The following is a 26,208-nucleotide window of genomic DNA, read 5'->3' on the forward strand; positions in this document are numbered from 1 at the left end:
AAAATACAAAATTACCTGGGCATGGTGGTGGACACCTGTAGCCTTAGGTACTTGGGAGGCTGAGGCATGAGAATTGCTTGAACCCGGGAGGCGGGGTTGTAGTGAGCTGAGATTGCGCTGCTGCACTCCAGCCTGGGCGACAGAGCGAGACTCCGTCTCAAAAAAAAAAAAAAAAAGAAAAGAAAAGGAATGAGGCACTGATACATGCTTCAACATGGATGAACCGTGAAAATATGCGTAGTCAAAGAAGCCAGACAAAAAGTCTGTATTAAAAAAAGACCACATATGAGATGATTCCATTTATGTGAAACATCTGGAGTAGGTAAATTCATAGAGACGCAATGTGGATCAGTGGTTGCCAGGAAGGAGGATGAAATGGGAAGAAATTGCTTAATGGGTAAGAGGTTTTACTTTGGAGTGATAGAAATGTTCTAGAACTGGATAGTGGTGATGGTTGCACAACATTTTGAAAGTACTAAAGGCCACTGAAATGTTCACTTTCAAACGGTTAATTTTATATGAATCATACCTCAATACATGATTTTTTTTTTCGAGACAGAGTCTCGCTCTGTCGCCCAGGCTGGAGTGCAGTGGCGCGATCTCAGCTCACTGCAAGCTCTACCTCCCGGGTTCACGCCATTCTCCTGCCTCAGCCTCCTGAGTAGCTGGGACTACAGGTGCCCGCCACCTTGCCCGGCTAATTTTTTGCATTTTTAGTAGAGACGGGGTTTCACTGGGTTAGCCAGGATGGTCTCGATCTCCTGACCTCGTGATCCACCTGCCTCGGCATCCCAAAGTGCTGGGATTACCGGTGTGAGCCACAGCGCCCGGCCAATACATGATTTTTAAAAAACCTTCAGCTTGGCTGGGCGCGGTGGCTCACAGCTGTAATCCCAGCACTTTGGGAGGCTGAGGCGGGTGGAGCACAAGGTCATGAGATCGAGACCATCCTGGCTAACACAGTGAAACCCTGTCTCTACTAAAAATACAAAAAAAATTAAGCCGAGTGTGGTGGCATGCTCCTGTAGTCCCAGCTACTCGGGAGGCTGAGGCAGGAGAATCGCTTGAACCCGGAGGTGGAGGTTGCAGTGAGCCGAGATCACGCCACTGCACTCCAGCCTGGGTGAGAGTGCGAGACTCTGTCTCAAAAACAAAAAACAAAAACAAACCGTCAGCTGTGCCACCACTCCCCACCCGCTTCTCACTAGCCAGGTAAGCCTTTCACTCAGTTCCATTGCTTCTACTGCTGGAAGCAACCTCTACAACTTTGTGCTTTCAATTCTGGTGAGTACTCCTTTAAAGCTAAAGTGCTCATCATGCCTTTTAAAAGAAGACTTTAGATAGTAGACATAGGGACCACCTTTTTTTTTTTTTTTTTTTTTTGAGACAGAGTCTTGGTCTGTTACCCAGGCTGGAGTGCAGTGGCACAATCTCGGCTCACTGCAACCTCCGCCTCCTGGGTTCAACTAATACCCCTGCTTCAGCCTCCCGAGTAACTGGGATTACAGGCGCCTGCCACTATGCCTGGCTGATTTTTGTGTTTTTAGTAGAGATGGGATTTCACTGTGTTGGCTAGGCTGGTCTCGAATTCCTGACCTGACGTGGTCCGCCCACCTCAGCCTCCCAAAGTGCTGGTATTACAGGCATGAGCCACTGTGCCCCGCCTAGAGACTACCTTTTGGCACCTTGATATGAAATGAGAACATATATGTGGAAAGGCGTAAAATTAAAAGAGACACCCCCTACCCCCACCTGAGTTACTACTTCTAATAAATTCATACCTAAGTGCTGTGTTTTCTAGCCTTCTGTGAGTGGGGCCGGACAGGGCAGGGATGCTCAGACTGTCTTTGGTCTCTGATTTAGTCACTTCGAGGCTGCCGGGGGAGTTCCTCTGAGGTGTCCATTCACTGTCCCCTATCTGCCTCCATTAGATCCCATCTCAGGCCCCTTCCCACTCTACGCTTCTGAAATTCACTGGTGTGGGTGGAATGATGCTTTGTAAAAATGGCCGTGCAAATGTGTGCTAATTACTTTGACATTTCCAAGCTGCTTGGTGCTCAGAACTCGTACTTTAGGACAGGAGGCTCACAATAGTGACCCATAGCATGATCTCTTGCACTTGTGTGGTAAGAACCTCAGTTTACAGTGTTTAAAAATCAGATCTGTATAAAAATGTGACTCCTGGCTTCTCTCACCAACTCAGGACTGGTAGCAACCATGTCCCCGCGTAGACAGTGGGTTGGAGGTGGGGACTGCTCCTTAGTTGGAGTCCTCTTGTCCCAGTGTGCCCTGTGAGGACTTCGCTCCTTGGAGGCCCTGTCTGTATCTGCTTTTGGGATGCCTGCTTTAAGGATTCGTAGTAGAAATCTTTACAAACACTCACTGTGTGTGTGTGTGTGTTTGAGAGTGCGCGCATGAACAAGAGAGAGAAAACCAAAAAATTACAAATCTGGAAAAGTTAATAAAGATCTAGAACCTTATCAAGGTTTTGCAAGGTGCTGTTCTTCTGTACCTTGTGACTTTCTTCCATTTTCCATCCCGTTCCCATGAGTGCCTCACATTTGTGTTTTCTGTTTTGAGATTAAAATTCTGTAGAAACCATAGTTCTAAAACTGGGCAGGGCCAGAATTTAATCACACTTTTGATTTTCCACAAGAGGACAGAGAAAGACCGGGAGAACTGCCAGAGGCCACACCCTGGGAACTGTTGTGAGTCCTGAGGCTGTGCGCTGCCTCCCAGGACCCGGGCTGGGGCTGGCACAGCCTGCTTGGGGGACAGGCTTTCAAGCGAGCTGGACCAGGTATGGGTGCTTGCCTGGCCACTTCCTGGCTGTGTAGCCTGAGGCAAATCACTTCCCTTCTTCCAGCCTCTGTTGCCTCATTCAGACAGCAAGTGTAATCATGCTTGCTTCTCAGAAACCTTGTGAGAATTACATGAGATTGTGTGTTTCAGGTGCCTCTCACATTGCTGGGTGTGCATGAAACAGGCAGTGCATGGTAACCACTGGCCATCTGAGTCCTGGGAAGGGATCTTGATACAGTTCTTCCTCTTTCATCTTAACAAATTGAAAAGAATAGAAACTCTGGGTGGGCTAGGGGTAGAGGGAGGCAGGAGAGAGAAATGGAACGAAAAGTTAGAATGGGCCTGAGTGCTTTAAAAGTTATATTTTGGAGCTCGATATAGTTTATCCTTTCTTTTGGAGATAAAAGGAAAGGGAGTGGGTAGGCAGACAAAGATATAAAAAGCAGGATGTTAAGTTTGAAAAACGATGATGTAGGTTAAGTCCATCCCCGTAGAGGAACATTCTTTATTTGTGCATGTGCCCTCATGAGCTCTCTGTTTAAATATAGCTGAGTACGGGCCCCAGGGGAGTGTTTGTAAAGGCTCTTTGAGGTCTTTGGATAAAGATGCTATATAAAGCCAGGGAATTATTGCAGAGATCTATGTATATATGTGAGAGTGTGTGTGCGCACACATGCGTCCACACGTCACCCTGTCTAGTCATCGCAGTCAGCAGTCTCTTCCCTTTTTAATTTTGAAAAGGCAGTTGAAGATCAATTAGTCCCAGGATAATTTCCCCCTGGGGGGCCTTTAGTGGCTGAAGAAGAGATGCCTCTCACCCCTCCCTTGGCGTCACTGTTTCAGTGCTTTATATAGCAGCCTCTGAGGCCCGTAATCATTTGTGTGAATGGGCCTGTGCGTCATCTGGCTGTGTGTCTGTGTTTATGTTTGGGTCCCTGGGGACTGGGGGCTGGTCCCAGCTCCACTGTTCTTTTTGAAATTGAGCATTTGTGTGGTCACTGCCGAGAAAGGAGGGGAATGGTTTTGTAGGCTCGTCCTGTTTGAGGTCATGGTAATGATATATGGGACCGTGTCCCCTCCTCCCCATGCCTGTTGCATTCCCGAGATGCATAATGGAAAAAGCTCAACTGGAGCCTGAATCTCTGTCACTGGGGCAGGAAATTACAGCTGTGAACCTGATGGTTAGTGTTCTCTGCCGAGGCCTTGAACTTATGATTAACGCGGTTGACATTTCTGCCCAGCTAATCCCATGCTCAGTTCCTGGAGCTGACGGTGTCGTTTCAGCAGTGGGCAACTGTCAGTCATTCATTTGTTTATTAATTCACTTACGCATCTTGCCTTTGATCATTCACCAGGTCTCACGTGTGTCCTGTGCTGGGCAATAGAGCCCCCGTACTCAAGGGACCCACAGGCTTGGGGGTGGGGCTTTGGTGGGCAGAGATGCAGATGGGTGCCTCTAGCCCAGTGGACAGTGTGCTTTCGTGGAGGTGCATATGAAGTGCAGTGGAAATCACTGAACTCTACGTGGATTGTTTGGCTGTGAGGACACAGAACCCACGAACACAAGGGCACAGAACCCCGTAGGGGTTCCCCAGGGCCTGGGAGCTGAGAGTCACGCGGAAGCCAAGGTGGCCATTTGTGCATGGCTCCTTTATTCCCTGTGGCCACGTGGTCACTGCAGGTCGCCTCTCACTTCTTCCGCCAGCCCTCGGATAGCCGCCTTGGCTATGGTGGTGCAGCAGGAGACTAAGCCAGGAATGAGGAGTTCCTTGAGTCACCCCAGGCTGCAGGGCTCCGTAGCAGCATGTTTGACAGTTCGAACACCTGATGCTTTGCCAGACTCAGCACTTTCTCTGTGGCTGAGTGGGCTTGCCTTGAGGGGCTTTGCTGGCTCCCCCGTTTGGTGGCCCTCTGCCTGTGGCTGCTGCATCTGCATTTGTCTCTGTCCAGACCCCTGTACATGGCAATGGAGGAGCCTTCAACCAACGGTCCTGGGCCCAGTTTAGGATTTCATTTAAGGATGGGTTTATTTATTTATTTATTTTTTATTTTTTGAGATGGAGTCTCGCTCTGTTGCCAGGCTGGAATGCAGAGGCGTGATATTGGCTCACTGCAACCTCTGCCTCCCTGCAACCTCTGCCTCCCTGCAACCTCTACCTCCTGGGTTCAAGCGATTCTCCTGCCTCAGCCTCCTGAGTAGCTGGGACTACAGGCACACACCACCACACCTGACTCATTTTTGTGTTTGTAGTAGAAACGGAGTTTCACCATGTTGGCTGGGATGGCCTCTATCTCCTGACGTGAAGTGATCCGCCCACCTCAGCCTCCCGAAGTGCTGGGATCACAGGTGTGAGCCACTGTGCCCGGCCAGGGTGGGTTTATTAAACTGGTCTTTTGACCACTTGGCTTTTGGCAAGTCACTATTTCAGTGTGTCTCCACACTCACCATTGTGGAGTGACTTGCAGCTGTTCGCTCTTGGGCCACATGTGTCTGTTGCCACCTTCTTTTGCGTCTCTTGTCAGGCTGTGGCACATCTGAACTTCTGGAAGACTCTCTATGATGGGCTTGGTTTGAGTCAATAGCCACCCTTGGTCTCACTGATTGCAAGTGGAGTGGGTGGGATGGGAGGCCTGTGGGAGCTGAGTCTCTGAGCAGGGGCAAGAGTATGACAGGGCAGGCCTGTGGACTCCCACAACTGCTACAGCCAGAGAGTCCCGGCTGCTCAGAAAAGGCACGCCCCAAGCGGAAGCTTGAAGGACAACCTGGAGTCAGGGAGGGGCCAGGCCTTCCAGACCCTGGGAAACAGCCTGTGCCAAGACACAGAGGCACGAGAGAAGGAGAGTGTGTTCAGTATGGTTGGAGTCTAACCAAGGATATGGGCAGAGGCTGGAGTGGCAGAGAGGACACTGATCTGGAGCTCAGGAGAGGGCCTGAGTAGAGATGTGGGTGTGTGCATGGTAGAAGCAATGATTGAGCTCTTGGCATAGATACAGCCTTATATCCACACAGCAGGACTGAGACCGGGCTGTAACTTTTTCATTGCCTATCATCTCTGTTATTAAAATAAAAAAAAAAATTTTTTTTTAGGCGGAGTTTCACTCTGTCACCCATGCTGGAATGCAGTGGCATAATCGTGGTTCACTGCAATCTCTGTCTCCCAGGTTCAAGCGATTCTCCTGCCTCAGCCTCCCAAGCAGCTGGGATTACAGGTGTGCGCCACCACACCTGGCTAATTTTTGTATTTTTAGTAGAGGTGAGGTTTCACCATGTTGGCCAGGCTGGTCTCGAACTTCTGACCTCAAGTGATCCGCCCGCCTCGGGCCCCAAAGGATTACAGGCGTGAGTCACCGTGCCCAGCCTATTTTTTTTTTTTTTTAATTTTAACTATATGACAAAAATTGTACGTGTTCAGGGCATACAACATGATGATTTGATGTATCTCTGCATTGCATAATGACTACCACAATCAGATGAACATATACACCACCTCCCCGAATGAACATGTTTTTTGTGTTTTAATATGTGTGATGAAGACACTTAAAGTCAACTCTCTCTTCAGATTTCAAGTAAACAGTACCATAGTATTGTTAGCCAGAGTCCCCATGCTGTCATCAGATCTGCAGAATTTACTCATCTTCTAACAGAAAATTATAAGATGTACCCTTTGGCCAACATCACCCATCTCTCCCATACCCCTATATATATACATATACATCATATACATACACATATAAATACACATATACATCATATACATATGCATCATATACATACATATATACATCAGAGACATATACATCATATACATACAGATATACATATACATCATATACATGCACATATACATCATATACATACACATATACATACACATATACATCATATACATACACATCATGTACATACACACATCATATACATATACATCATATATATACACATATACATCATACACGTATACATATACATACATCATATACATATACATCATATACATCATATACATATACATAATATACATATACATCATACACATACACATGTACATCATATACATATACAGCATACATCATATACATACACATACATCACATACATATACATCATATACATATACATCATATACGTATACATATACATATACATATACATATACATACATCTATGCAGTGGAATAATATACAGCCATAAAAAAAGAAGGAGTCTGAGCAGCAGTGGCTCTCCTGCTGTTCCAGTTCTCTCCATCTGCAGTGTCCTGTGTGGGTACAGCCAGTGGCCCCACCTGATTGGCACAGTGTCACAGCTGCTGCAGAGCTGCCTTCAGCCCTGAATGAAGATGGCTGAGAGTGGGGCATGGAGGGAAGAACTTGTGATGTTCTCTTAAGATGGGCTGGCAAATGTTTTCTGGAAAGGGCTGGACAGTGGATATTTCAGGCCGTGTGGGCCCCACGGTCTCTGTCAAAACAACTCATCAAAGCAGACTTAGACAATACCGAAATGGGCGGGTGTGGTTCGGGGAAAGCTTTACTGGCCCCTGCTCTATCCTATGAGGCTGGTGATACCAGCAGCATTTTCCAGCTGAAGGAGCTGAGAAGCAAGGATGATACTATTTGCTGGGACCTCGAACTGAAGTGTGAGGGACATGGGATTCAAAGGTAGATCTAATTAGAAAACTGATGTTCAAGGCGGGGCATGGTGGCTCACGCCTGTAATCCCAGCACTTTGGGAGGCCGAGACAGGCGGATCATGAGGTCAGGAGTTCGAGACCAACCTGGCCAACATGGTGAAACACCATCTCTACTAAAAATAGAAAAATTAGCCAGACGTGGTGGTGGACGCCTGCAATCCCAGCTACTTGGGAGACAGGCAGGAAAATCACTTGAACCCTGGAGGCAGAGGTTACAGTGAGCCGAGATCACGCCACTGCACTCCAGCCTGGGCGACAGAGCAGGACTCTGTCTCAAAAAAAGGAAAGAAAACTGATTTTCTTTCCACACTGCCAATTTACTGCCCTGAGGAGCTTAAAGTTCTACAAACAATGGACCAATCTTCCAGGTGTGTTAGATGTGCCCTTGATGTGCAGATACTATAGCAACATTATTATTTCCTTAACGGAGTTGGTCTTCGGTTTCAGGTGAAGAGAGATTGCACACATGTGTGTTCAGATACTTCTGCAGTTTTTATTGCTTTGTTTCACATATTTAAACATTATTGTACCAGAAATTAATTTCAGAACATTGCAGGAACAGATATGTATTGAAGTCTGGTGTCTTGCTTTTCCAGCGGTTCCTTGCCCAGCTGCATTTGTGGACGAATCCATCCTGTCCACAGCATGTTCAACGCTGCTTTTTATCTCAGATCAGTTTCTGATGGTTTAAATTAGCATTCCCCTGTGCTCTTGCCTGGTTTTGTGGTTCTGTCTTCTGCAGCCGAGCAAGGAACCAATGTTGAGATGGATGGTCATTTGCCTTTCAGCCATAGGAGAGGGGACCCCCCCAGCGTGGCCAGGCTCTGCAGAGGCCACAGTGCAGAAGCGCTGCTCTGTTTTCTCTCAAAATGTGAGCTGTGGCAGGTCACAAAGAGGAAGGAAATCATAGTGATAGAGACTAAACAAATCATGGGCTGCACGGTGCAGGGGAGAGGAGAGAAAATTACATATTCGGGAGCTCCTCTGCTTTTGTGTCACTCGTGCTTGGCGAAGTATAATATTTACCCGATCTATGGAAATCACCCCAACGTTACCAGCTTTACCGCCCCCAAAGAGTCACGGAACAGCCAAAGTGGCAGCGAAAGTGAATGTGCGTTCAGGTTCAAGCCCGCTGAAAGAACATTTTGGGGGGCATGCCAGCTCTCGGTCCCTTTCCTTCTCCACCATTAATGTGAACGTTATGTCATAGCCACGTGAGGAAGGCAGAAGAGTCTCACAGCTTGTCTTTCTGTGATGGCTTTTTAAAAAGATTCCCACTACCAGAATATACTTTGGCTCCACTTGTGATATCAGTCATTTTGATGCTGGTAAAAACACAGGTGCCACATCCAAGAGGCTGGAGATGCACCATGTATAGGACGGGGAAGGGCAGGGAAGGGTGAGGCCAGGGTGATAGAGTGGATTGGGTTAGCATCCATCATCCTCTGTTTCTCACGGGTGGATTTTGGGCAGTGATTTGGGCTCTTGCAAGGGGGGCTTGTGGCTGAGATCTCTTTTGTTTTTGTTTTTGTTTTTTTGAGATGGGGTCTCACTCTGTTGACCAGGCTGGTCCTGAACTCCTGGGCTCAAATGATCCTCCTACCTTGGCTTCCCAAAGTGTTGGGACTACAAGCATGAGCCACCATGCCCGGCCTTCATCCCTTAAGGCTACTTGAGGCTGTACTTGCCAGGCAAGCATTGCTCTCTCTGAAACCTCCTGGGAAACAGTTTTTTCCTCCTAGAATTTCCCCCTAGAATATAACATTTTCAGCTACAAAGTCTGAGTAGCAGCATTGGGGACCCCCTTATCCTGTGCCTGCAAGGCCCAGAACCCAGATACTTGCTCTTCCAAATGCCACATTGCTGTCTGGGGTTGATTTCCCATATTGCCCGTGGTGATCTTGTTTCACACTTCAGAAAATTCTACTATCTAGTCTGCTGCTCTAGGGCGTAGACCATTTAAAAAATCCTTTATTTCCCAAGGTGAGGCAGACAGGAGCTCAATAAATCCCCTAACTCTTGAAAATGTTTAACCCACTTGTGCTTGTGAGCCATACGGCCACCTTATCTCCATTTTCCTGTCTTCCGCTGTTGCATTTCTGCAAAGACTGTAATGATACTGATCAGTAATACTTGCTAAATGCTATCCTGTGCTGGGCACCATTCCTAAGCATCTCACTTATATATTGTCTTACTGAATTCTAACAACACTTCTAGGAGATAGTAACTGTTAAGATCTCATTTTATAGATAAGGGAGTTGGTGCTCAGAGGGGATCACTAACTTGCCCAAGGTTAATCCACTGTAGAGGCAGGATTTGAACCTGGGACCTGACTCCAGAGACTGTGCTCTGAAATCCAGGACCCTGATCAGCTGAGTCTCTTAGACTGTTATAGGAGTTATTTTTGAAAGGGAAAAGGGAGCTTATCTAGACAAGTCATCCTTAATAGCATGTAATCCAGAGAGGTGAGGGCATGCTGTAATAGGTGAGACCTGCCAATTAATCTTGACTTTGTTTTCTCCCCTTAGGTGAACTGCGCCAGGCCATTGTGGCCATGATGAACAGGAAGGATGAGCTGGAGGAGGAGAACAGGTACTGTGATTTTCAGGCTTGAGGAATAGCCTCTTTCTTTGACGGTATGCCTCTGGGACAGACAGAATATAACAGATGAGGGACATTTTGCTTTCTTGGCAAAAATCGTGACTGGCAATTTCTTATCATTGGAGATGTGCCACTGTGGTATCTCTCTTGTGCCTGGTGTGTAAGAAAGGAGTGAGAACCTTGTGATAACAGCACCTTCATAGAACAAGCTAAGAATTTGGTAGAACAGTCGTTAATTGTTTTTTAAAAAACAGCCTTTATTGATATTTAATTCACATACACTATAATTAACTCATCTAAAGTGTATGGCTGAGGCAGGCGGATCACAAGGTCAGGAGTTCAAGACCAGCCTGATCAACATGGTGAAATCCCATCTCTACTAAAAATACAAAAATTAGCGGGGCGTGGTGGCACATGCCTGTAATCCCAGCCACTCAGAAGGCTGAGGCAGGAGAATTGCTTGAACCCGGGAGGCGAAGGTTGCAGTGAGCCAAGATTGTGCCATTGCATTACAGCCTGAGTGACAGAGCGAGACCCCGTCTCAAAAAAATAAATAAAGAAATAAAGTATATACTTCAATAGTTTTTACTATATTCACAGATAGGAGTTAACATCAATACAGTCAATTTTAGAACGTTTCATCACCCCCGAAAGAAGCCCTATATACCCTTTAGTTATCACGTCCTTAGCCTTGGCAGTCTTTTTTTTTTCTTTTGACAGTTCTGGCTCTGTCACCCAGGCTGGAATGCAGTGGCGTGATCTCTGCTCACTGCAACCTCTGCCTCCCGGGCTCAAGTGATCCTCCAATGTCAGCCTTCTGAGTGGCTAAGACTATAGGTGCATGCCACCATACCTGGCTAATTTTGGTATTTTAGTTTTGACGTGTTGCCTAGGCTGGTCTTGAACTTCTGAGCTTTAGTAATCTGCCCACCTTGCCCTCCCAAAGTGCTGAGATTATAGTTGTGAGCCACTGTGCCTGGCCTCTAGGCAGCCTTTAGTCATCATTAATCAAAGACCTGTCTATCTACCATGTTCCAGGCATCTGAACACTTATCTTAGGAAAGTTTGCCCAAATCGGGGATACTTAGGGCAAGATGAAATTCGGAGTCTTTTGACTTGGCCAAAAACCCAGTTGCAAACTCTTGAGAGGACGAAAGGTTTCATTAATCTTTCTTCCCTTTTGAAACCCACGCCAGATACCACCTGACATTGGCTGCTGACTCCCATCTGACTTATCTTGACTGTGGGGTGGTCATAGAAGGCTTACCTGCAGTTACCCCCTGAACTTCAGCAAGCATGATTCAACTGCCTCCCTGGGACGTGGGGAGAGGGGGCATGTGGGTTCACGTCACCCTCTCTTAACTCACACCTTCTTTTACACACAGTCATGATTCTCCTTTAAACCTCATTTTTGATCCTGCTTGACAAGCTTGACAAGCTTCTCTCTTGTCCTTTCTGGAAACATATAAAAGCAAAGAAGCATGATTTCTAAAACAAAAGAGGATGTCTTCAAAAGGAACCTTTAGACCACGCCGTTTTCCAACTAGAATAAACTTTCAATAGAGGGCTTGCACCATTGCGGGATTCTTTCTCCTTGCTCCAGCTGGGGCTGTTATCCTGGAAGAAGCCATAGATTTTGTCTTACCTTGTGAAGAACAATAACCACTGTCTGTTACTTTTTTGTACTTCCCAGAAAGAAAGGAAAAATTATACCATGTTTTTGTCAGGGAGCCCCAGGCCCCACGAGGGTAATTTCCTCAAAGCTCTCAAGGAACACAAGTTTTGAAGATTTCAGTGAATGATCAGAGTGTGGTGGGGGTCAGATGTTTTGATTATATTCTTTTTTTTTTTTTTTTTTTTCCTTGAGACAGAGTCTTGTTCTGTTGCCCAGGCTGGAGTGCAGTGGTGTGATCTTGGCTCACTGCAGCCTCTGCCTCCTGCGTTCAAGCAAGTCTCCTGCCTCAGCCTCCCGAGTAGCTGGGATTACAGGTGTGTATCACCACGCCTAAGTTTTGTATTTTTAGTAGAAATGGGGTTTCATTTTGGCCAGGCTGGTCTCAAACACTCCTGACCTCAAGTGATCCACCCACCTTGGCCTCCCTAAGTGCTGGATTACAGGCGTGAGCCACCCCGCTCCGCCATGTTTTTGCTCATATCCTGATATCACATAGCAAGTGTCCTCTGGATCTCCGAGGCGGTCACTGGTGATGGTTTCTAGAAGACCTGCTGTCCTCTCCTTTATTTAAGACCAGGGATGACAGATACACAAGTGAATCCTGTGCTGGCTGCAAGCCCCTGTTGGAGGGTTAACAAACTTGGGAATGTAAAATGCTATCTGTGCTATCTCAGATGCTTTAGTGATGTAAGACATTTTATATATATGCTTGTTTCACCTGAAGTTGGCCAGGAAACAGGCTTGCGGTGTGTTTTGTAGGCACAAGTGGAAATGAGACTAGACATTTCTCAGATACTCTGAGTGTATATTCTATTTTTATGCCTCGGATTATTGTTTTGGCCTCTCCTGGCATCCTTTCCTTGGTTAAATCTCTTACCTGGTGTAGCTGTGACAAAATGGTCTCATTGTAACATGCTACACCTTTGAGTGGGGTGTTTGTAAAGGGACTTGGCTGGAATTTGCTTACTTCATTGTTTTCCCTTGATTTAGGCTGTCAGAAGGCTGGCCTGCTTGCAGGCAATCAGGGACATGGAGCCCAGGCCACAGACAACTGTCCCTTAATTCTTACTCTAAGGCTGTCAATTAGAGTTTGCTATCTCCAGTTCACATGAGATAGACTTGAATAATGATTTATGCAGAGCCTTGTGGAAAATGCATGGCTTAGGACTTGACTTATGTTAGGAACTGTGTCCTGGGTTCAGTGGGGTCTGGGTTGACAGCTTCTGAACAGATGGGACCTTCCCTTCCCAGATCGCTGCGGAACCTCCTCGACGGTGAGATGGAGCACTCAGCCGCGCTCCGGCAAGAGGTGGACACCTTGAAAAGGAAAGTGGCTGAACAAGAGGAGCGGCAGGGCATGAAGGTCCAGGCACTGGCCAGGTAGGAGAGGGTGAGGGATGGAGAGGTAAGCACATGGTGGCTTCATTAAAACCTGAGCATACTGGGCCGGGCGCGGTGGCTCACGTCTGTAATCCCAGCACTTTGGGAGGCCAGAGTGTGTGGATCATGAGGTCAGGAGATCGAGACCATCCTGGCTTAAATGGTGAAACCCCATCTCTACTAAAAATACAAAAATTAGCCAGGCATGGTGGCATGTGCCTGTAGTCCCAGCTGCTCGGGAGGCTGAGGCAGGAGAATGGCGTGAACCCTGGAGGCAGAGCTTGCAGTGAGCTGAAATCACGCCACTGCACTCCATTCCAGCCTGGGTGACAGAGCAAGACTCTGTCTCTTTAAAAAAAAAAAAAAAAAAAGATAGTGACTAAAGCAAAAAATGTGTTTTAATTTATTTCACTGAGTAAATAGTATGTATGCATGTGGTTCAAAATACAAAAGGTGGCCGGGCGCGGTGGCTCAAGTCTGTAATCCCAGCACTTTGGGAGGCCGAGATGGGCGGATCACGAGGTCAGGAGATCTAGACCATCCTGGCTAACCCGGTGAAACCCCGTCTCTACTAAAAAAAATACAAAAAACTAGCCGGGCGAGATGGCGGGCGCCTGTAGTCCCAGCTACTCGGGAGGCTGAGGCAGGAGAATGGTATAAACCCGGGAGGTGGAGCTTGCAGTGAGCTGAGATCCGGCCACTGCACTCCAGCCTGGGCAACAGAGCAAGACTCCGTCTCAAAAAAAAAAAAAAAAAAAAAAAAAGGTAAACCTGTGCAAGTCCCCCTTTTCTTATCCCAGCCACCCAGTTTGTTCCTTAGAGGGGGTCATCGTTACTGATTCCAGAGATGTTCCCTGTACACACAAGCAGATACGTGCACATATACTTTTTTCCTTTTCATTCTCTCCTCCTCCTCCCTTTCTTCCTTAATGTGAAATGGTAGCCTGTCCTGTGCAGCATTCACTTGACGTCTCAGAGATTGCTGTCATTGGTCCGCGTGGGGCTGCCCTCTGCTTGTTAAGAGCTCCTGACATTTCCTCGTCTGACTGCATCAGAATTCATTTAACCAGCCTGCCAACAGCCAGGCGTTGAGATGGTTTCCAGTCTTTTGCTATGACTAATAATGCCACAGTCAGCAACCTTCGCGTTGGTCGTTTTCTTCCCATATGAGTATATATTTTGGAAATATTCCTGGAAGTAGAATTGCTGGGTCAAAGTGCACGCATTTGTAAGTTGGACAGGGACCATCAACTTGCCTGGCACGGGCGTGAGCCGCACGTTCTACAGCAGCATGGGAGAGGGCTTGCTGCGGTGCAGCTGTGCTCACAGCCATGGGATCCAACTGCTGGGTCTCTGATAATGCCAGGGCTGGAAATGGTGCTGGCAGAAAATTTTTCTTTCCCATTTCTCTAATTAAGAGTATGGTTGAGCCTCCTTTTATTTAAAAGCCATTTTATTTCCTTTTCCGTCACTTTGTTTATGTACTATTAAAGAAAGCTGCCAAGTAAACCGCCCCAAATCCCAAATCCCAGCTTACATGCATCTTTACTGAATTTGTTCGTATACTAACTTTTTTTTTTTTTGAGACGGAGTCTCGCTCTGTCGCCCAGGCTGGAGTGCAGTGGCCGGATCTCAGCTCACTGCAAGCTCCGCCTCCCGGGTTCACGCCATTCTCCTGCCTCAGCCTCCCGAGCAGCTGGGACTACAGGCGCCCACCACCATGCCTGGCTAGTTTTTTGTATTTTTTAGTAGAGACGGGGTTTCACCGTGTTAGTAGCCAGGATGGTCTCGATCTCCTGACCTCGTGATCCACCCGTCTCGGCCTCCCAAAGTGCTGGGATTACAGGCTTGAGCCACCAAGCCCGGCCTTTTTTTTTAAACTATACATATAATCTATGCCTGTCGTTGTTTAGTCTGCCTTCTAGCACTGCTTAGGAGTGCAAAAGCAGCTTTTGTTGTTTCCATATAGGCCTCATGTTAACCATTTTTATGTACCTGGATGTGGTATTTGATTGAGTGAACACGCCATATTAAATTGCCCATTTTGGATTGGAATGATGAATTTAATATGGTCAGTTACACATTCAGGTTGTTTTCAGTTTGTTCTCATTTTAGGTAAGATAAGCAGTTTATTGATTGTTCTGTAAATCTACTTTAAAATAAGACCACGAGATAAACACGTCTTGTGGATGTGCAAGGGAGCCCAGAGTTAAGTCACTTTATAGCAGCAGCATTTACCTCTCTGTGCTGTTAGATGCTGCGAATGGCTCTAATGTAATTGTTTTGTATGTCTTATTGAATGTTGGCACTATGATCCTATGTTGAATTTCCGTTCTTTGAGCTTTTCCTCTTTTCTCACATTTTAAAATGATAGCCCGAGAGTATCAAAGACAGTTAAATGACTGTTATAAATAGTGTAAAATGTGCCTAGTTTTCTCACCTGGACCGCCCTTTTGCCTGGCCGTGCTAGAGTTCTGCAGCATAATTGCATTTAATGTTCACAATAAAGTCTGAAGTCTTTAGAGACTGGTTCTTAGTGAGCAAAGAGAGACAGAATTATATGTCCTGTCTTTTTTTTTTTTTTTTTTTTTTTTTGAGATGGAGTCTTGCTCTGTCGTGCCCAGGCTAGAGTGCAGTGGCATGATCTCGGCTCACTGCAACCTCTGCCTCCTGGGTTGAGGTGACTCTCCAGCCTCAGCCTCCCAAGTAGCTGGGATTACAGGCATGTGCCACCATGCCCAGCTAATATTTTGCATTTTTAGTAGAGACGGGGTTTCACCATGTTGGCCAGGCTGGTCTTGAGCTCCTGACCTCAGGTGATCCGCCTGCCTCAGCCTCCCAAAGTGCTCGGATTACAGGCGTGAGCCACCATGCCCAGCCTCCGTGTCATTTAATGGCTTGTATTAGCAGTTAGTGTAGTCTTGAGCCTTTTCATCATTACTTGCAAATTGTGTGTTTCTGGGTGAGTTGCTCAACTTCTGCACGTGTGTGCTTCCTCATCTCTGGGGTGGAGAGGATGATCTCATCCGGCCGAAGGGGCTGAATGAGGAGGAAAAGAAGTGAGGGTACATATGGCAGTGGACAGAGCAAGGCATCCTAAGTGTATTCCACAGGAAGCGTGTTTTAGTGCATGATAATTGTTGGGAAAATTTTATCCCGTAAATGGGGTAGATAAAACCAATTTCCTAACCAGGCAGTTTTATAATCCCTATTTAAGCAGTGGGTAGCTAAGAGTTTAGGGTGTCTGAAAGTTTGCAGTCTGCAGGCAGAAGGAACAGATACCTGTAAAACAGACCAATATTTGAAAAGGAGAAACTAGAAACAGGCAAACCGATCAGCTGGATATGTAAGTTTTGAAAAATTCCATTGCTGACATGTTCCAGATAGAGTTAACCTCTGCCAATGGTCAGAACTTTCTTCTTGCTTCTGGCCAGAGTAAGAACAGTTGTCAGTGTTGGCAGTTGTTACCTGGGGGTGGGTGGCCATAGCTGCTGGGGCACAGGAGGGGGCAGTGGAGTGTCACAGGCTGGAAGGTGAGGCTCAGTCACCGGCACCACACTTTCCTCGGGTGCATGCATGTTCAGGTGCAGGGTTCACAGTGCAGGTGGGTACAGCTAGGGCTTTATGGTACAGGTGCTTGCCTTGTACTGACAGGGTCAGACCATGGCTCTCCTGCTTACTAGTTGTGTGACCTTGGGTGAGTTACTTAACTTCTCTGTTTCTGTTTCCTTAGTGTTTTTTTTTTTTTTTTTTTAAAAAGACAGTGTCTCACTCTGTCACCCAGGCTGGACTGCAGTGATGCGATCTCAGTTCACTGCAGCCTCCACCTCCTGGGCTCAAGCAGTTCTCCCATTTTAGCCTCCGAGTAGCTGGGACTGCGGGCAGGCACCAGCATATGCAGTTAATTTTCTCTCTTTTGTACGGACGGGGTTTTACCATGTTGTCCAGACTGGTTTTAAACTCCTGGGCTCAAGTGATCTACCCGCCTCGGCCTCCCGAAGTGCTGTAATTACAAGCATGAGCCACTGCGCTTGGCCTGTTTCCTTAGTTTTAAAATGGTAATAAGAAAACTCTTTACCTCATAGAGTTGTGTTGAATAAATAAAACGAGAGACCATGTATTGCTCAATGTGCTTGATAAATACTCAGTAAATGTTAACTATTATTATCATTTTTCTTGAATATAATAATTATGTCTCCTTACCTCATCAAAAGGTCTATTTTAACAGCAACGGTGCAGAAAGAATTAGGAGCTAGTCTATCTCCTGCTCAGAAAAGTGAAATATCCGAATGCTAAGTATGTGCTTGTGTATATGCATGTTTCACTGGCTCTGAGTTCATGGTTGTAAAACTGAGTGTCGCCAAGCAAATCCTGCATTTGATGACGCATTCCTTTTGCTAAGAATTATTGGCTTTTCTAGAACAAGGTCATGTAACTAGCCTGGTGCTTTTTGGCCCTGGGCAGCTGTGAGTTCCTGAGGCAGAGGCATAATAATCATTTGCAATTAAGGCTCTGTAAGTCACATTCCTCTAAATAATCGATTGCCTTGTTTCTTTTTGAATTAAGAAAACTCAAGCTATGAGACATGTTAAAAAAAAGACACACATTTATATGAGGAAAAGTGGCTTTGAAGGAAGCAAGTAAATGGGTTCTTGAATTATTGTGAGGGCTCACTTTCTGTTTCTTGTCATTGTATTATAGCAGTGTTAGCTCTCGCTGTGTAACAAATTATCCTCAAACTTGGTTACTTAGAACAACAAATATTTATGATCCCCCACAATTTCTGTGAATTCGGACTCTGGGAATGGCTTAGCCAGGGCATCAGGGTCTCTCATGATGTTGCAGTTGAGCTGTTGGCCAGAGTTGCTGTCATCTGAAGGCTTGACTGGGGATGGGGGTGTCCACTTGCAAGCGTCATCCTGTGGCTGTTGGCAGGAGGCTTCAACTTCTTGCCACGTGGGCCTCTCCGTGGGGCTGCTCCCAATACAGTAGCTGACTTCCCAGGGTGAGTAACCCAGGAGCAGGAGAGGGCGCACCCACGCTGAAAATCACCATGTTTTTAATAACCAAGCCTTGGAGGTGACACAGGATTGCTTCTGCTATATTTTGTAGTTACAGTTATCCTTGGTTCATTGTTGGGGGAAACACACAGTGGTGTGACTAGCAAGAGGCAGCAGGGGTCACTAGAGGCCACCTTGAAGGCTGCCTGCTACACCCATCAGGCGTCTGCTTCCTCCTGGGGCAGATACTACCTGTATTAATATTAGGGTCATCCAGAGAAACAGACCAATAGGATGCGTATATATTTCTAGAAAGGGGTTATTATAAGGTATTGGCTCATATAATTATGGGGGCCGAGAAGTCCCACAAGCTGCCCTCTGCAGGCTAGAGACCCAGAAAAGCTCATGGTGTAGTTCAAAGGCCCAAGAGCCAGAGAACCTGTGGTGTAGGTTCCAGTCTGAGTCTGAAGGCCTGAGAGCCAGGAGTGCCGAGGGCGGGGGAAGAGCCATGTCCCAGCTCAAGCAGTCAGGCAGGGAGAGAACTCACCTTCCTTTTCTTCTACTCAGGCCCTCCGTGGAATGGGGGGTGCTTGCCCACAGTGGTGAGGACCATCTGTTTCACTCGGTGCACAAACTCACATGCTAATCTCTTCCAGAAACACCATCACAGGCACACTGAGAAATTGTGTTGATCTAGCTATCTGGGCATCTGGTGGCCCAGACACATGGATATGCAAAATTAGCCATCACACCCCCCAGTTTTCCTTGGTGGATCCTTGCTCCTTCCTTTCTGTCCATGTGGTTTAATGGGGCTACCCCTGCCTCCTGCCCCCACGGGGCTTCAGAGGAGGGCAGCCCACCCAGGCCTGGACAGTCGGGTTGCTCCATGCACTGGCCACCAGGAGGGCTTTATAGGAGGGCATGTGGCCAGGATGGTCTGATAAGAGCCAGTTACAGCATCCTTGAGAGGACGGTGCCAGCCAGGAGTGGTTGGCAGCTATCTTTGCTATTTTATGGGGAGATTCTAATCCCACGTGAGAACCATGTGGTGGAGAAATGGAGAGAGAGAGAAATCAGCAGTTCCTGATAGTCTCATTTGACCTCCTGGATCCAGTCTTTCCTGAAGCTGTCTTTCCTCTGAACTCTTCACGTATGTGAGCCAATAAATTGCTTTCATTCCTTGAGCCATTTGTGGTGGTTTTTCTCTGTTATACTCATAAGAGTGCTGTCTGAAGAGGCCTGTTGTTTGGTTATTAGAGATGGGAGCATGGGTATTTTCCCTGCACCTAAGTAGACATGTCATCTCAACAGTCAACCTGCCAGGTCCGGGAAGGGGCTTCTGGTTGATTGAGAGTCGCGAAGGTGGTGGAGAAAGTGTTCCTCGGGGGGAGCCCCTTGGACTGCTTCTCGGAGCACCGCTCCAGACTTCCCTTCGTGTATCTCACTGGGGCCGGCCTTGCGGTTACTCTCCTGTCGTGACTCAGAGCACCGCTGCAGACTTCGCTTCTTGTGTCTCACTGGGGCCAGCCTTGCGGTCACTCACCTGTTGTGACTTTTCCCTCCTTCTGTGCAGTTCTGCTGCACTCGAATGAACATGTTGTCAGTTGTATGGCTGGGTCATTCTCTTCATGCTTCTGAGCCTCTCTGGTTCTTTACCTATTTAGAAACTTAAAGGGGGCTGGGGTGGCATGGAGCACTCCCCCTCCTTTCTCCTGTGCAGTGGCATAAAGCACCCTGTTGATGTGTCATGGTCACTGCTGGCTTTGGAGGGCCGTGTCCGACCCTTACCTAGGGAACCGGCACAGCACAGTGACTTTGGTCCTGGCTCTGCCACTTGGTAACTTCTCAATTCTCAGTTTCCCCACTGACACTAACATGCTTTTGATGGCAGAAACCCACGCCAAATTAGCTTGGGTCACCAGGGGAATTTTTCCTTGCAGTAGCTGGGAAATCCAAGGACAGGTTACTTTCTTCAAGCACTGTGTGTGGCACCAATGCATTCTCCCTCTATCTTTCCTTGGTCCCGCCCTCTGTGCACTGGTGTCATGCTTAGGTAGGCTCTCTGCGCAGAGCAAAGGTGGCGTCTTGTAGCACTGAGCCTCGCCCAGGATCCAAAGGGAAGAGACTCTTTTTCCTAATGTCTGTATATGACACTTTAGGAAAGTTTTTGTTGTTGTTGTTGTTTTGAGACAGTCTTGCTCTGTCGCTCAGGCTGGAGTGCAGTGGTGCCGTCTCAGCTCACTGCGATCTCCACCTCCAGGGTTCAAGCAATTCTCCTGCCTCAGCCTCCCGAGTAGCTGGGAATACAGGTGCCCGCCACCATGCCTGGCTAATTTTTGCATTTTTAGTAGACACGGGGTTTCACCATGTTGGCCAGGCTGGTCTCGAACTCCTGACCTCAAATGATCCACCTGCTTTAGCCTCCCAAAGTGCTGGGATTACAGGCATGAGCCACTGTGCACCGCCTAGGAAAGATTTTCTAGTGGGCATGTTACGGCCAAGAGTGAGCAGAGAGGGCCATGATTGACACTCTTGCCAGGTCCCCAAGGCAAGCAGCGGGCAGCAAGAGCATGTCTCTTGCATTTTCTCCTAGGATTGTCGGGACGATTACAGGAGCTGAGGCTCCTAAGCACTTAGCGCAGCTCTAGGCCCTTAGTAAGCGCTCAGTGAACGTCACCTAATTTCTTCTTCTTGGCTGGCGCCTTGGCCGTAGGTGGCTGGGGATGCTGAGGCGAGGCCAGAATCTGCTGGACCCTTCCCTTGTCCAAGCCTCCCCTGCAGTGAGTATCTTAGAGCCTTTGGCCACTGGCCTTCATTTGACCTTCAGCTCTTCCTGCTGTGTTTTTCCAGCCCTGCCTGCCTAGTGTGTGTCCCTCTGTTTATTTGTCCCTGCTGGGCTGCTGAGCAGTGAGAACATCCGTGACAGTGTTGTGCGTGTGAGATTGAGAACTGTACTGTACAACCTGGAATGGCCTTGGGAGTCCTGCTCAGATTATGCTGTCCCGCACCCCAGGAGACCTTTATTGGCTTTCTATGAAGGCTTTAAATCTCACACTCCACCCTAAGGCTCAGCCTCTGCTGTCCTTTGCCTTTAAATCATTGGAGAAATATGAAGACTATGTCCTTTGTGGAAAAGGACAGTATATTTCTCCAGTGTCCATCCAAAGGCACTGATTATGTTTTTATCACAAGCGGCAAGTGGTGGGAGTTGCGAAGGTCAGGCATACTGACTTGAATTATGGGGATACTGGCTTGAATTTGAGCCCAGCCTGGGCTAGGGATGGCCTTTGGAATGGAGGGTCTGGCCCTTTTCAGTGCTGTCTCCCCAGTTCAGAACACCTGCTCCGGCGGGAAAAGCCAGTAGGCTTCATCCTGCTGCCAACTCTGGTAGTCACTGCCTGGGATTCTGGCTGAGAGGACTGGAGTCCTGTCAGGACTCAACAGGAAAGAGTGTTGTTATTGATTAGCAATGTCTGCCATGCACATGGGAAGGGGATGCGGTGGCAAGTCTGGCAAGAATTTGCCATCCATATGCTAGCACTTCTGGAGTCTTGGAAACTGCTTGAGATAAGGTCCCCAGGCCAAGATGGCAGCATTGTACATGAGACTGAAAAAAAAAAAAAAAAAAAAAAAAAAATGTTTCACTCTTTTTTTTTTTTTTTTTTGAGATGGAGTCTCGCTCTGTCTCCCAGGCTGGAGTGCAGTGGCGCAATCTCGGCTCACTGCAACCTCTGCTTCCCAGGTTCAAGCAATTCTCCTACCTCAGCCTCCTGGGTAGCTGGGACTACAGGCATGTGCCACCATGCCCAGCTCAGTTTTGTATTTTTAGTAGAGATAGGGTTTCACCATGTTGTCCAGGCTGGTCTCGAACTCCTGACCTCAAGTATCTGCCTGCCTTGGCCTCCTAAAGTGCTGGAATTACAGGCGTGAGCCACCACGCCCAACCTGTCACTCTTTTATGAAGCCCACATTATTATTTTCTATTTGGTAAAAGAAACATGCTTTGAAGGAATATCTTAAATCCATGATGTAAAATAAAACCAAACTTTGCTCTCAGGCTTAGTAGAGATAAGAAATAAGACTCAATTTTTGTTACATGTCTTTCAAAAATTAACAGTTGCTTTGTTGTCTGATTTAGGAAGCCTATGTTTATGGATGAGAGGAGGGGAGGAAGAGAGAGGTTCTTTCATTAGAAGAAGAGTTGCTGTAGTGGACATGGTGTTATCACTAGGCTGCTGGCAAGAGGCACCAGAGCTGCCTCTTGACTTTCTAGGTATGTAGGTCAGTAAACCTCTTTTTCTGTTCAAGAGAGTTTGAGTGGGGCTTTCTGTTTCTGACTACATGAATACAGAAGGCTTTGTCGGTCAGGCGCGGTGGCTCATGCCTGTAATCGTAACACTTTGGGAGGCTGAGGTAGGTGGATCACTGAAGTTAGGAGTTCGAGGCCAGCCTGGACAACCTGGTGAAAACTTGTCTCTACCAAAAATACAAAAATTAGCTGGGTGTGGTGATGTGTACCTGTAATCCTAGCTACTCCAGAGGCTGAGGCAGGAGAATAAGAGAATCACTTGGGCCCAGGAGATGGAGCTGCAGTAAGCTGCGATCGGCCACTGTACTCCAGCCTGGGGGATGGAGTGAGACTCTGAAAAAAAAAAAAAAAAAAAAAAGCTGGAAGGCTTTGTGCACTATCTCCTGCCTGATCATGAGTCTGGTCAGGTCCCTCTGAGATATACTTCATGGGAGCCAGTATTCCTGAATAGCATTTTTATAGATAGTTGCAGTCCGGGTTGTCGTCCATGCACTGCCTGTCTTCCCTTTTAGACTGTGTGATCCATGAGGGCAGTGACCTGCCCTTGCACCTAGCACAGTGCCTGGCATTGCTCAGTCATATTGGCTAAATGAGGGACTGAAGGGACCGTGGGGCCAGTGACTGTGTCACTCGGTACGAGTGTCACTGAGAAATGTCAGTTCTTCCAGCACCTTGATGGTTCTCCTCCTGTTGGCATCTTCTCTTGGCACAAAGCAGCCAGTTAGGCTCGGCTTTAGACCTGTGGTTGGTCGTTTGCCCCAAGACAGTATTTTTTAGTCATTTTCTGGGAATTGGGGCTTTCTGGAAGCCTCTCAGCCATTCATTGAAATCTTACCACATAGAGGCCAGTTGCAGTGGCCCATGCCTGTAATCCCAGTCCTTTGCGGGGGCCAAGGTGGGCAGATAGCTTGAGCCCAGGAGACCAGCCTGGGCAACATGATGAGACCCTGTCTCCACAAGAATTACAAAAATTAGCCTTGCGCGGTGGTGCACTCCTGTAGTACCAGCTACTCAGGAGACTGAGGTGGGAGAATCACCTGAGCCCAGGAGGTCAAGGCTGCAGTGAGCTGAGATTGTACCACTGTACTCCAGCCTGGGAGATAGAGCCTGGGAGACAGAGACCCTGTCTCAAAAAAAAAAAAAAAAAAAAAAAAAGGAAAAGGAATCTTACCACTTAGAGTCAGTAGTAGGTGACAGAAACCTACCCTAAACTGTCTATGAAAAAGTGCAGTCGATTGGCTCATGAAACTTAAACCTTTAGGAGAAGAGCTAGCTTTCTGCTGGGTTGGATCAAAACTCTCAGGGGGTACCATGAATATCATGCAGTCCCCATGACTTTCCATGTCTCTCCTCTCTCTTTCCCTCGGTCTTGGCTTCATTCTTAGGTCACTCTTCTTTTGTGGTAACAAGAGGGCACCCAGGGGCCCCAGCCTAAATCCTGTCGGTTTAACACCACCAGTGGGAGGAGAAGACTTTTTTCCGGTAGCTCTGGAGAAGTCATTTCCTGGGCCAGCTGTGTTACTTTTGCTGCCCATGCCTGGGTCCCATTCCCCCTGGAGCTGGGGGTGGCTGGCTTTCCCTCACCTGGACTCCGTGGAACAGGAACAAGGGGGAGGAGAGCTTGCTCAAAAGGAAAACCAGGATGTTCCTGCCATCAGATTGGGGGTGCATGTGGTGAGGTGCAGCCTGCAGATGTCCCCAACAGTGGGTTACTTCCACAGAGGGCTCGTGACACTTGGATTCTGTTGATTTTCCCGAGTGACACTACCGTGCTGTTACTCTTGTGCCAGCCGTCCTGTGTACCCTGTCTTGGTAGGTGAAATCTGGGCTCAGTCATTCTAAGCGGTAGCCCAAAGGTCTCTTTGCTGTGTTCTCTATTGTGCTTTTCCTTGGCTAGATATTTTGGTCTGATATAATCTGACCTTATTAGCAAACCCCTGGTCCAGCTACTTTGGCATATTTAGACTTGATCTTACCAGACTCAATATCTGTTTTAAATAAAAATATCTGGTAATGCCCCCTTCCGAAATGAAATTTATAGCAAATATAACCTACCTACACAAGTAATTTAAAAAATCAGTATAACACTCTACTGTAATATGAAAGAGAAATGAAATAAAAGGAATTTATAATACAACATAGATTTCAGTACATATTGGTCAGGCGCAACTCTGCCAGAAAACATGCTGACGCCAAGTGCTTGCATCTCCTTCTCATGGATGCGTTTTGATTTTAAGAAGGTAAGAAGATCAGAAGTCATTCTTTAGAAGGAGTCCAGAAAAAGAGCAGAGAGTGGGTGAACCATAAAGTAAACCTGGTCTAGTCAGTATATATGAAAGGCATTCCGTTCTAGGCCCAGATTATAAGTAAGATTTCTACCTGCATGAATGGCCACAGGACGACTGAAGTATCACAGGAGGTAGGCTGATCTTGGTTGTGTGCTCCTGCCTTGGCCTGTCAGGACAGTGAGTGTCCTCGGCCCCGTGCTGTAAATGCTGGTAGTGCCAACAGAAAGGGGTCCCGATCCCGATCCCAAGAGAGGGTTGTTGGATCTTGTGCAAGAAAGGATTCAGGGCAAGCCCTTAAAGTGAAAGCAGGTTTATTAGAGAAAGTAAAGCAGCAAAAGAATGGCTACTGCATAGACAGAGCAGCAGCGTGGGCCGGCAGACTTAGAGTACTTATGGTTATTTCTTGGTTATATGCTAAACAAGAGGCAGATTATTCATGAGTTTTCCAGGAAAGGGGCAGGATTTCCTGGAAGCGATGGTTCCTCCCCCTTTTAGACCATGTAGGGTAACTTATGAACATTGCTGTGGCATTTGTAAACTGTCATGGTGCTGGTGGGAGTGTCCTTAGCATGTTTATGCATTCTGATTAGCACACAGTGAGCACTGAGGATGAACAGAGGTCACTTTCATCACCATCTTGGTTTTGCTGGGTTTTGGCCGCCTTTCTTGCAGCATCCTGGTTTATCGTCAGGGTCTTTGTGACCCGTATCTAATGATACCAGTCCTCCTGACCTCCCATCTCATCTGTGACGAGGAATGCTTCACTTCCTGGGAATGCCGCTCAGTGGGTCTCAGCCTCATTTTAATCAGCTCCTATTCCAGACGGAGCTGTTATGGTTCAAACACCTCCGACAGTAGCACCCATCATCCTTGTGATGACCCATACTGTCCCCACGGCCCCCAGTGAGACTCTCTGCTTTAGCTCTTTCCCCAGTGCCCTCTTTTTCAAGACCATTTACAAATGTATCGGAATTTTGTGTGCAAGGTCCCTTTTGGTTGCCCCAATCTTTTTGAGTCCTTGTCCAGAGACTGGCTCCAGTCTACGCTGAACTCCAGTCTACACCTGCTGCATATGTGACCCACTCTGGCTCTCCCGTCTCTCGCTTCTCCTTGGATGTGAAGCGCGCTTCCCCAAGGTCGCTGGCTCTTTCCCTTGGCTGAGTCTTATGAGCTGAGTGAGTTGTGCCCTTCATCATTGTTAAGCACATGCTTATCAGCACCTGGCTGGTCTCAGGATGTACCCTGGAGCAGCGAGGGAGCCTTGAGTGCATGGGATGGGTGGGGCTGGTGTTCGGGGCCGGGGGTGAGTGCAAGACACACATGTCAGTCAAGAGGGAAGATGGCTTAGGAGGAGCTGTTTTCCTGCAGTTGGATACTACTGATGTAATTCAGAGATCAAAGATTGATTTTGTTTGTCTGTTTGTTTTTGAGAGGGAGTTTCGCTCTTGTTGCCCAGGATGGAGTG

At 47.4% G+C, this 26,208-nt stretch overlaps 1 protein-coding gene across 1 annotated transcript in view; it reads left to right on the forward strand.

Annotated features, from left to right (window-relative positions):
- SNX29 (sorting nexin 29) overlaps positions 1-26,208 on the forward strand; it is a 604,821-nt gene that overhangs the window by 144,303 nt on the left and 434,310 nt on the right. The window contains exons 13-14 of the mRNA XM_017890705.1: positions 10,019-10,082; positions 13,018-13,146. Of these exons, the coding sequence (XP_017746194.1) occupies positions 10,019-10,082; positions 13,018-13,146 (193 nt within the window). The remainder of the gene's footprint in view (positions 1-10,018; positions 10,083-13,017; positions 13,147-26,208) is intronic.

The sequence above is a fragment of the Rhinopithecus bieti genome, unplaced genomic scaffold (assembly GCF_001698545.2).
Source record: "Rhinopithecus bieti isolate Rb0 unplaced genomic scaffold, ASM169854v2 scaffold_19459, whole genome shotgun sequence".
NCBI lineage: Eukaryota > Metazoa > Chordata > Mammalia > Primates > Cercopithecidae > Rhinopithecus > Rhinopithecus bieti.